Source organism: Antrostomus carolinensis, unplaced genomic scaffold, assembly GCF_000700745.2.
Source record: "Antrostomus carolinensis isolate BGI_N321 unplaced genomic scaffold, ASM70074v2 scaffold4283, whole genome shotgun sequence".
In the NCBI taxonomy this organism is placed as follows: Eukaryota; Metazoa; Chordata; class Aves; order Caprimulgiformes; family Caprimulgidae; genus Antrostomus; species Antrostomus carolinensis.
Genome location: NW_010307106.1, coordinates 21146 through 33080, shown reverse-complemented (window position 1 = coordinate 33080; position 11935 = coordinate 21146). Strand labels below are relative to the sequence as shown.

Sequence of the window (11935 nt, the reverse complement as noted above, 5' to 3'; positions counted from 1 at the left end):
GAACAGCACAGTCTTAATCAGTTAATTATGTATAAATGCAGAAGAATACTCTCTGAACCCTTTGTTCTTTATTAAATTTATTATTTACTTTGGCTTGTGCTTGTGCTAGAGATTAGAAACAGTATTAGAAACACTCATAAAAGCATGGTGACAAACCTTTCTCTCTTTCATAGCCTTGCTTTGTGACATTTATTACTGGGACCAAATTGTGGAGTTTTATGGGTTTTGTAACCCACAGAACTCATCAACAATTTGCTGTCAGCTGCGTTTACCAGCTCCCTTCAGAAGATACCAAAAACATTGCATATTTCTCTTCCAGTTATCCAGTTTGGCTTTGTCACACTGTTCTTTCCCTCTGGCACCTCTCTTTGCTCTTCTGAACAACATCATCGAAGTCCGGCTGGATGCAAAGAAATTTGTTACTGAACTGAGGAGGCCAGACACAGTAAGAGCAAAAGACATAGGTAAGTAATGAAAACACATTACAGTGAAGATAACACCAAAAGTTCAATAAGGAAGAAGAAAAAATATAGTAAATCCATTAATAAGTTCTGTTTTTCACTTGCAGGAATTTGGTATAACATTTTGAGTGGTATTGGAAAGTTTTCAGTCATCATTAATGTAAGTATTTGGTTATACCAGTCTCTAACCATGATATTGAGAGTTTCTACTGTCCCTCAAACATAATTTAAAAGTGAAGTCTAATTTTCTCAATTGCTATAAAATACAATAAAAATCTAAATGATCCACTTCATTCTTGTGGAAGTGTAAAACATGATTTGTTAACAAGCAAGTTGACCATTCATTCATCTCATTCTCTCTTTCATTGTGTTATGTAGGACAGGAAGACTAATTCATATAAGAAAAACCAATGAAGGGGATGTAAGCAGGCAACATACCAAATAATTGATAAAGACCTACTTCTCATTCATATCCATGCCTTTTTCTGTCACTCTGCTAGTATAACTGTTGGTATGAATAAAAAAGATATAAGCATAACATCCTAGACTAGCACAGAAAGTCCTTAACCAGATAGCATTAGCATTTGTTCTGATTTATACAGGTATGGTTACATCCCTAAGTGTAATTTCTCCCACAGAGTATTTCTGTAGGAGTAGTTTTTTTATTTTTTTTTCATTTCAGTTACACACTCCCCAAGCTACAAAATCCTATTGGAAAAATATATTCTTTCATAGAATGAGAATGATTACATGAAAATAATGCATGTCTGGTATACAGATATATTATGTTTATTGTTCTATATGTATTCCTGAAGATAAATTTTCCTGCATATAATTTAAGATAAAAAAAGACTCATACCCTAAGAGTTTATCATAGTACTTTCTAGTGGGTTTTTGACCCACAGATCATAGAATCATAGAATAATTTAGGACGGAACAGACCTTTAAGATCATCAAGTTCAACTGTAAAATATCAAAGATATCAAAGCCTTCAGAAAGGCAGATGATTGTCACTTCTGAAGGGGAAAGTTGTGCAGAGGTGTTATGAAATTTATCTAGCACAATAGCTTCCAGCACAACAGCACTCTGTAGCAGTATGTAAGCTATCATTACAACTGGGACAACTATAATGCCTCCAGAGAAGCAGTATTGTTTGACTCAGGTGGAGCATTGTTCACTTATGGTTTGGCAGTTTCCAGATTTTAAGGTAGGAAATCTGTGCAGCTCTGCACATACCCATAATTTTGCTGTCAGGCATAGATTTCAGGTTTCCAGCACTGATTTGTGCTGGATGAGCAAAACTCTGAAGCCTCTCAGTTTTATCTGAATACACTTTGCAGATTTATGATCCTTGATTATTTTCTGTGTCAAAGAAAATCTCTGAACAGTTTTATTTCCATTATAATATCAGTTAGCTACTTTTTCTTAACAGAAATGTAAATATGTGCATACCCAATTTTAAAAAATACAGAAAGCCCAGTTCTGCTTCTCCATTTGAATAATATTGGTGCAGAAGATCTATTTAGCAAGATGTAGTTTTAAATTAATATAATGAATTCTTATTGATAGGATCTAGATACTTCTGTGTCTGATTCACTTCAAAATTATTCCAGTTTTATACCAGAATGAGAGTCACCAATGTCAGATGTGTAAATCCTGATGCAGAGAGGAGAATGGAGGATGACTACCTTACACTCAACTGGTTTATCTCAGATAACAATGTGTAACTACATCAAATTATACTCCAAATTATTCCAGCTAGCTATTACATCTTGTTGAAATTTTTTAAAACAAGTTCTAAACCTTCTAATCGCTCCAGGGATGGAAAGAGTAGAAGTACATACAGCACAGTAATTGCTTTTGCTACTCTATGCTTTAAGAAATATTGCATTTCCCTAACTCCAACCTTCCCCTGGAGAGACAGAGCAGGTTGCTGTGCATTTATATCAGTATACGTTCTATACCAGGTCTGGCCATTTAACTCTCGCTTCATCACCACTTTAAACTTACTCGAAAGTGAAAATTATCACCTGAATTAACTTCATCTGAAACACGTTAGACATAGATTCATGATGCTGTTGTTTGGTTCTTTTTTTTTTTTTTTTTTTTTTTTTTTTTTTTTTGTCTCTCAGGCTTTTGTAATTGCTGTCACATCTGATTTCATTCCACGCCTTATGTATCAATATGCGTACAGTCAAAATGGAACCATGCATGGCTTCATCAATCACACACTCTCATACTTCAATGTCAGTCATCTCAAGCCTGGAACACATCCAGAAAACTCCCTGTTTGCACAGGACATTTTATTCTGCAGGTAAAGTACTTCCAATGACAGTTTGCATAGTCAAAGTAATTTCTTCGGGTCTTTTGTAAGACAAAATTCTTCCAAGTGGGAACTGATAATATTTGTGCCTTTAGAAATGTAGTTTTAAGTGTACAGCTTTTAGAGTATTCTCACTGTTAGAAAGTTCTTAGAAGGGTGTTATTCCCATGTGTTAAAAGGCAAAATAAACAATTTAGGCAGACTTATTAAAATTAAAATAAATAAAATATTGAAAGACATAACTTTCATTAAAACAATGAGTTTTAAAATGTACACCCACTAATTAGAATGAGGCTTTATTTTTCTTTATTAAGTTCAGTGTTTACTTGATGAGATCTGAGTTTTAAATATATTCTGCCCGTGTTTAAAAACTGCACTGTTCCACATCTACACATCTTATATTTCAGATTAATCTGAGTGGGGAAACAAGGCTTGACTTCCTTTAAAATATATAAAAAATCTCTAGTCCATTGCTCCCGTAATGCAGGTACCTATGGAGTAGTTCCAGTTTGCATGAGAAGTCACTGACATAGTTCCAGGGCTCTCAAAGTAACCTTGCTTTTTTACAAAAAGATGCAAAAATTCAAAGAGCTGGTTTATGGCAGTACAACCCAAGGCTGTTCAAAACTGAGCTCCTCAGGTCAGGGCTATATTCGAGACAGCCTGCCTCACTTTCTTTTTGGGATCCCTTGAAATCACATTGTGCTTAGCTTCTGCAATGGCAAGAAATCATCACAAAACTTGCTCTTCCATTTTCTTAGGAAGGAGAGATTTCATTTATATGGTTTTTACTACACAGAGGTCTTTAATTGGCCTCTCTTATTTTGCTGCATATGTTTTGATTTGCATATGTTCACTGTCTTTTTCTGATATGTGCCAAGTTTTTTTAATCTGTTTCTCCTGATAGTTAACATCTGAACCTGCCCTGGTTCTAAAATTAGTTTCCCCCCTGTCTTTCCCAGCCTCCTTTCTTAGACTCAGGTCTTTGGTCCCCTGCTTTCATTGTGTGGTTTTACTCTGAGATCAAATTTTGGCTAAGGTGCCAGAGGTGGGATTCTCAGAATCTATTACCATATTCTCTCAGCATCACTGCCAAGGCAAGGGGACAAAATCAGTTACCAAGCAGAGCAGAATGATGAGACAAATCTTGCAGGTGACATTCACATGCCATCTAGCATCAGATTGGCCCTTTCTTGCAATACTGGTTTGCTGAATTTCTGCTAGCAGAAAATACTGTTAGTATGGTTGATATTGTAGATATCAACTAGTGTTTTCTGGTTAGAGTTTAGAATTCTTTCCTCCCATTCTTTTAATTAATTGTCCTTGATAAATCTATATTCAAAATACAGATAGATTTCTTCATTATTAGTTCAAATAATCCCTACATTGCTGCATATCTGACATTCAGAGTTTCTTAAACTGTATTTACAGAGTAGATGCAGATAACTAAGGCAGCTGGAAATTTTTATGGGTTTCTGTTAAGTTATGACTATTAGTCTGTCCTATAAATCTGCAAGAACAGTTCTCAGTGTGACATAGAAGGCTTGTAACTAAAGCTAGTTAAGACACATATTTTTGTCCTACTAAAACCTTCATCTTCATATTAAAATTGTGGAGATAAAATATTTGAAATAAATAAAACATTTTTATTAAAAAACTATAACCTCCACAAAATTAAATTAATTTTGAATATTTGCTGATGTTACCCTTCTAAACATAAATCAATTTAGAAACAAGCAGCCAGTTAAAAACAAAGAGCAAAATTAATTTTGTAATTATGCTTCTTAGGTGCTGTAAATTACCCTTCAGAAGAGTTCACTTATTTTCACTGATTTTTAAAGGGATCATATTCTAGCTAGGTTCCTGAAGTAGCCAAAAACCTCCCCTTGCTTCTAAATGACTGTACATTTCCAAATGTAGACTACATACCTATCTCCCACAAAATCAGAGGGGTTTTTTCCACTCTGATTTTCTTAGGGCATAAGAAGTTTTGCTAAAACAGCTTGAGAAGGGGTAGATGAAATTTCTTCAATGAGGCCTACAAATCCATAGCCATCTTAGAGAATATGTTAAATATCATAATTACTTTCAAGAAAGAAGTCTTAAAGTTGGCATTATTCAATGTAGTCTGTGCATGTTTGTCTCCTGCTCTTGTGCAAGCAAACTTTAATCATACTTTGGATCCCACTGATTTTAAGCAGGGTATTTATCTCACCCAACTGTAAGCCATAAAAATTATGTATCTTGGTTCCTTCACTGGAAGCAGAGTAAATGCAGAGAGAAATCTGGCTCTCCAGCTTAGGCACTATGCTTGGGATTGCCTTTGGGATGTACTTACCTTCTTACTTTGACTGCAACCGATGCTAGATGAGTGCACAGAGAAGACTCCTAACTTTTAAGCAGGTAAAGAGAGAGAATATAACTCAGCACAGCCATGTCCTGGTGTCAGGAACTTTGTTAAAGGGTCTGTGCTGCCTCTCAGAAGGTGGTCAGATGAGAGCTGAGGGCAGACAGAAAGGAAAGTAAGATCTGCAGTGCTTAAAGCTGTATGCTGTTCTCTACCTGCTATTTTTCTTTTTGCAGACAGGATAAAGTGCCTTAAACCTGGGGGCTTTCCTCTTTCTTTTCTCAAAATGTTGTTCCTTGTGAGCTCTGCTATTCCCCATTTCAGTATGTATCTAGGAGTTATTTCTCATTATAGTGTTACGTGTGAGAGTATGCAGCATCTCTGTACTTTCTAATAGACTTGTAAGTCTGTGAAATACTTTTCTGCTCTCAGTTTAACTTGTAACCCCAAATTAGCCTGTACATTCTTTCAATAAGCATCTCGATCCGTATGGATCTCCCACTTCACTGTGACTTCGCTGCTTTCACTTTGCTACTGTTTACCTGGTCTCAGTCACTGGCCTCTGTTTGTGGTGTATGAGTCTCAGTGTATTTGGAAAAGTGTGTGTTAACAACAGCGATGAAAGGCAGTCCTCAGATTAGCATGGATTCAATAGAGACAAAATACAGGGAGAAGAGAGTCATCCACACTAGGTATAAAAGTGGTCCCTGCCTAATAATGTCAAGTCTATGCCACTGAGGGAAAAAAAGAAATATTGCAAACAAGAATAATGAACTAAATGTTTGATCACATACTAGTCTGTACAAGAAACATCTATGCAAGCATTTCTGTTCCGTTAACAGGAAACAATTAGGAAAAGATGTCAGCATGTACATTCACTGTTTCTTATTATCACCCGCCTCATTTGAATCTTATCAAAATCTGAGCTTTGGACAGAACTATCACTGTGATAAAATATGGGGTATCTAGCTTGTGTCCCAAGAGACAATCAACAAACACTGTCCCTTAAACTGGAAATAAAATCTGCTTTTCTGTTTCTGGCAAATATGTTGGGAACAAGCTGACCTCTCTTATTCTAAGATTTCTGTGACCTCTGGAGATAAATGTGGTTACAATAAGCCTGAATTTTGCTCCTTACGGGCATTGCCAGAGATTAAGGTATCTTAAAAATAACCATAACAAGCCAGAAACAACTCTCCCACCAAACATCCAGAATACATTCTTTGAATATTTTGAGCAACATTTTCTACAATGCTGTGAACTCTTTGACACTGCTTCCAAATAAACATTGCTGTAACGCCATTCTGACACATAGCATTAGTTGTAATGATTTTTTTCAGAGCAAAATGACATTTTGTGTAGCTGAAGACAAATTAAAAGCAAACCTTGCTAAGTTATGTGACATTTTTATTGGTTTAGCCCTTATTATCTTTATAATCTGGTATGATAAGAGAGTACATGAAAGCATGCTGATCACAATGAAAAAAATAAAGCAGTAGATAGGGAGTCACTAAAGGGTCTTTTTCTTTGACACAAGTCTGCTCCAATATTCAGCGAATTTATAAAGTCTTTGACTGAATTAGTTTTCTTAATGCTCTGGGATTCATCTCATCTAATGCCAGTGATCAGTGGTGCATCCTAATGTTTTTCCCTGATCAATTCTTACATACTCCTGCGTTGCTGAAGCACTACTTCCTTGTCATTCAGTCATGTTTTCTTCAATTTCTTGTCAAAGACTAACTGAAAAAGTAAATGAAACAGATCAGCTGATTTGGATTGATTCACAATTCCACCTACATACACATTTTGATTTTTTTCTATCAGTCTTTCTTTTTTCCCATGAAATATGCTTGTTAAATATACTTGCAAATTTGTCTTAGCTGTAGCTGCATTTCTGTTTTGTCTAAGTCTTGCCTGGTCCTCTCTATCCGTCCTCACTTCCCCAACATAGCTCTACTCTCGTAGTGCATTTCTCTTTTTTCCCCTAGAACTTTTCTGTGCTCTATTCTTAAACCACATTAACTACTTCATGTTCTTGTCTTTTTTTCAATGGAATTAGAGTTGTTGGCTGTTTTTGAAACAAAATATTCTTTGCAGCAACAGTTGTTTGCTCTTCCTAGCATATCTGCATAATCAGGTATTTAAAAATGAAGGATTGAAGAGACGAGGGAAAAGAAGGGCTTTTTAAAAGAGAAACTACCTGTAGAATATAGTGGTTAGAAAAGGCCTGTGTTATTGCACTTTGAAGTCCCATGTGCCATAGAATAATTAAAAAGGGAGGTGGGGAGGAGGCCCAGCTACCTTGTCTGTAGCTCTGACAACATCTCCCTTCACCATAAATCATTTGCTAGTGTTCTGTTGAATGTAGATTTGGGCATTGTAAGCAATGTAAATTCCAGCTGAGCCAGGTGAAATTTCCATGGGGTCTGATGTCCTGCAACACTTACAGAGTTTGTGAAGCTCAGAGTACATTAAATGGAAAACCTGCCACAGTTGGTGACCTTTCCAGGTGAACCTGGGCTCTGTTTCAAGACTGGGGTTGATTTATAAAGCTAGGCAAAATCCACAACAAACTCAGTGGTTTTCCTTAGCTTTGATGTTCAAGCAGATTAAATTCAATGGAACTGACTCTGGCCCTCATTTCAGTCCTCATATATAGACTCGAGCAACACACCGAAGTCCACATAGTACATAAAGGTACTAGAGGGGAATCTCACAGTGTGAGCACAGCATAAGATCAAGCAGGCATCCCATGTAAGACAAGATGGACAGCTTGACTGATCTACACGCAGTACTGAATGAGACAAATAATCCGGGGTCTAACACAGCCCAGGTAGTGCTTCCATAGATTAATACAGACCCCAATTTAAAGTTGTTTTCTTCTCTTCTTCCTCCTCCCTCTCCCCATCGTGGGTTGTACCTTGTGTCCTTTGTCTCCAGAAGGTGCAGCACAGAGTTACATCCAGCATTTCAGACTGAATTTCTTAAGGGGTGGGTGGCAGGATGCAGGGGATGTGTGAATTGTAAATGTATAATTTAACATGAAAAACCATGTGGATAGAACCTGAAGGTAATTTTGGTAAGCACACCTGCAAACTGAAGCTGACAGATTTTATATATGAACCTTCTCCCCCCATGGAAGCTTTTCCACAGTCTAATGAATCTTACTGTCAGGAAGGGTTTTGTGGTATTCAAAACAGATTTTCCCTTTCTTAATTTCATCCCATTACTCCTAGTCAAACACTGTGAACAGCACTAAATTATCCCTTTCAGTCCTAAGGGCACAATTCGTGCATGGTTATCACGTCCAACTGTGGCTGTTACTTACCAAAGTGGAGCAATACATGTGCTCTTCCTTAATCTTTTCTGGTGAGTCAGACTCAGCCCCTGGATTTTTTTGCTGAACTGCCTTCAATTTGTTGCTGTCTTTCCCCCTCACCCCCTGCCCTTTTTTTTTTCCTCTGAAATCCCCACAGGTGAATGGCTGAATGCAGCCTTCCAGGTGTGGCTTTACCTGATCTGTGCAGAGAAGGGCTAATACCCCCCAGCACCACCGTGTCTTTTGTTTATAGATCCACAAGTCATACTATCCTGCTGCCATATTTCAAACTTGTGCTAACTTGCTGGCTACTGTAAGCTCCAGCTATTTTCATTGCATTTTCTTTCAAACTCTATCCTTTCAAGATCCTTCAATTGTTTTATTTTTAATTATTTTCCATTTCCCCAGATTATTCTCATTGTGTTTCCTGTCTGTATTTCTTATTGCTTTCTGTGTTTCCTGCTATTTGCAAAACTTTCCAATTTAGGAGCATCTGTGACTTTTATTAGCCTGTTGTTTACTTCCAAATGATTGATGATAATACTAAAAGCATCAGTCTTTACACCAAACCACTAAGGTTCTGTTTTATCCTGTCTAAAGGCCAGACAGTTAATTTAGGAAGTGCCTTTCCCACAGCTCCCCCTGTAGTTAATGCAAGGACAGGAACCACCAGAGTGTAAGTCCGATTTTACGTGGGCTGAATTATTCCCTGAATTAATCAAGGTTTAAGTGAGATGAATGCAGGCTTGTCTCCTTTGGTCTGAAAATGCTTTGGACTATCTCTGTGCTTTAATTTCAACACTTCATTCCCTGTACACGGAGATCAATTTAACACTAACAACAACAACATCAACAGCAAAAAGGCACATTTGTAAATCCTGGAAAATCTGAAAATTTCCAACATTAGAACAATGTTCTGATTTTGGTTACAACTGTGAAAACCAGACTAAGCTTGCTAATATCGGTGGAGATAGTCCAGCTCTAATTCTGGAGTTGTATTTCATAATAAGGGTTGAAGTAGGAACATCTGGAGGATTTGATTCCTTAGATTTCATGATTGGAAAATTGTGTTAATAAAAGACATTGGTGCAGGAGGAGATTACTGGAACTGTGTGGTAACTGGGCTGTCTTCATTGACAGGTTCAAAGACTACAGAGAACCACCTTGGTCCCAAAATCAGTATGAGTTTTCTAAAGAGTACTGGGCAGTCTTATCTGCTCGCTTGGCTTTTGTTATTCTATTTCAGGTAAGTCTGTTGAGTTGCTGCAATTTCAGTCACGGAAATATCATAATAAATGCATTGAAATGCATGTGCCAAAGAAGCACATGTCCAAACAGAGCTTTTCTCTTTGCAGATACCCATCCTGCTGTGCTTGGTCCCAGCCTGTTGGGGTGTCAGGGGACTGCAGCACAGGTTCTCACTTTGGAGCACTGTGCCACACTTCCTCAGCAGAGGTTTCCTCTCCCTTCATGGAAGGGAAGCCCCACAGCCCGCATTACCCCCTGGAACTAGCAGTGATCCCCAGAATACCCCAGACTCTTGAACATTTCAATTAAGTGGACTCTGTCAGCTTTTATACTCTCAGGGGCACCGCCTGTAAAAAGCACATAAATGCTATGTAAGCTTGTGAAACACTGTTCTTTACCCAAAACAAGAAGTAAGAAGTAATAAATCCTCTGAGGTCTTTTACTACTTTCTACAAGTAAATGGAGTAAATTCTCCGCAGTGTGGAGATTTCATTGGCAAGGGATTTGCTATCATGGCTTACCTTCTGAATGGCAGAAGCCTTCTGCTCTTCTCCATGATCTGGGATACCTTCACAGACAAATTGGGCCTACTCCTTATACTGAAATCTGTCTGTCTTTTCTCCTCAGCTTCCAAATATTCCTAAGTGCTGCTATGCGTCTTGTTTGGTTTATATTACCCTTTTCTGCTTCTTTGCTCTGTCTTCAGTAATTTTCCACCACTAGCTCCAAAACATTTGAAACCAACTGGTTATGCTGGGCTTCAAATAGTCTGCCTGTTATCCTACCAGAGTATGCTCCCCAGTTAATTAGCTCCATTGTCTCAGATGAGGATAGAGGCTTCATGCTAGTAGCTTTGTCAGCAAATGTTCTCACACATTTTGAGGCATTACACAACACAGCAGTTTTCAAAGCATTAACATGATAGTATAAAACCCAAAGCAAAAATTATCTATAAATTTCACAAACAAGCAAAACTTTTTGCCTAGTCTGCTTCCTGCCTCTGTGTTATGAGCATCACCTGTAATGACCTTGACACTTGAGGTTCAGGGTTGTGACTTGCATGCTGTGGTCGTGTAAAAAAATCCTGCTTGTTAGCAGACAGAAGGATTTGAGGACAGAATGACCATGAAGCTTGTCTGCTGTCTGCTCAGGCCACATTGGAAACACATGGGTATGATTGTGTTGGAGGATGCTTTCACTGATATTGCCTTTATAGTAAAGGATTCTGAACTCAGTCTCAATGAATTTGATGTTGAGAACTGAGCACCTTTAGACGCCTGTAAAGAATGAGGCTGCTTTAGCTACTTAGACTATGAATCATTTGATGAATCCGAGTCCTTTCCCATTTCAAACCTAACTGCAGCATGTATTTAGTTCAGCTGCTCCACTGAGGGGGAGTTGTGCACAAACATGAGCTGTTTCTTCAGCTGAGGCCTTATTCAACTGCTTAATACTACATACCACCAGCAAAATGTGTTTAATACCAGACTCATAGCTACAGCGAAGGTTTGGTTTTGCTCTAGGGTGAGTATTTCAGTGTTTTCATACTTGCTTCACGTCTGTTGCTGTGTTTGCAGAACTTGGTGATGTTCCTCAGTATTCTAGTTGACTGGATGATTCCTGACATCCCCAAGGACATCAGTGAACAGATGAAAAAGGAGAAGAGTGTGCTTGTCGACTTCTTCCTGAAGGAAGAGCATGAAAAACTGAAGCTAATTGAAAGCTTTATTGCATATGACAAGCAGAAACATGAAAGTGGGACCAAAGGCGAAAGGATCCGGGCTGCCAGCTTTTCTCAGTTTAACCGAAGTCCGAAAGGCAGCTTTACCTCCTTTAGCTCACGGCACACAGAAGTGTGATTCCTTAGGGAAGGGTAACATACTATGCTTACCTCTGCAATACCTGCTTACTGTGTGATGTGATTCTGAACCTGGAGCAAGGGAAGGAGAAACAGTCAAGGAAGAAACAGGGAGCAAAAAGGAGGCTTCTTTTCCTTTCCTAGTAACTCCATATGCAAGGGTCTCCATTACATTTTATACGCTATCTCAGCTGCAGCATTTTCAGACATTATCAGTGCAAGACAAGGGCTATACTATGGCTGTAGCTGGGTCCTTGTGGTGGTGCATGTGAGTTTGGTAGGCACACAGGAATTCTTGCTTGTGAAGTCTCAGCAGTAGGACTGCAACTGTCCCTCTTCCTGTAGACACTTTATGGGGCACGGGGAATAGAAGGGACAA

The 11935-nt window shown here is 38.2% G+C and overlaps 1 protein-coding gene across 1 annotated transcript; it reads left to right on the top strand.

Annotated features, from left to right (window-relative positions):
- Positions 1–319: 319 nt before the first annotated feature.
- LOC104522896 (anoctamin-2-like) lies at positions 320–11557 on the top strand (the record flags this gene model as incomplete). The annotated part of the gene is made up of 5 exons (XM_029084333.1): positions 320–464; positions 569–621; positions 2594–2775; positions 9591–9696; positions 11276–11557. Coding segments are annotated over 5 exons (768 nt in total), but the record flags the coding sequence as incomplete, so codon positions are not given.
- Positions 11558–11935: the final 378 nt, after the last annotated feature.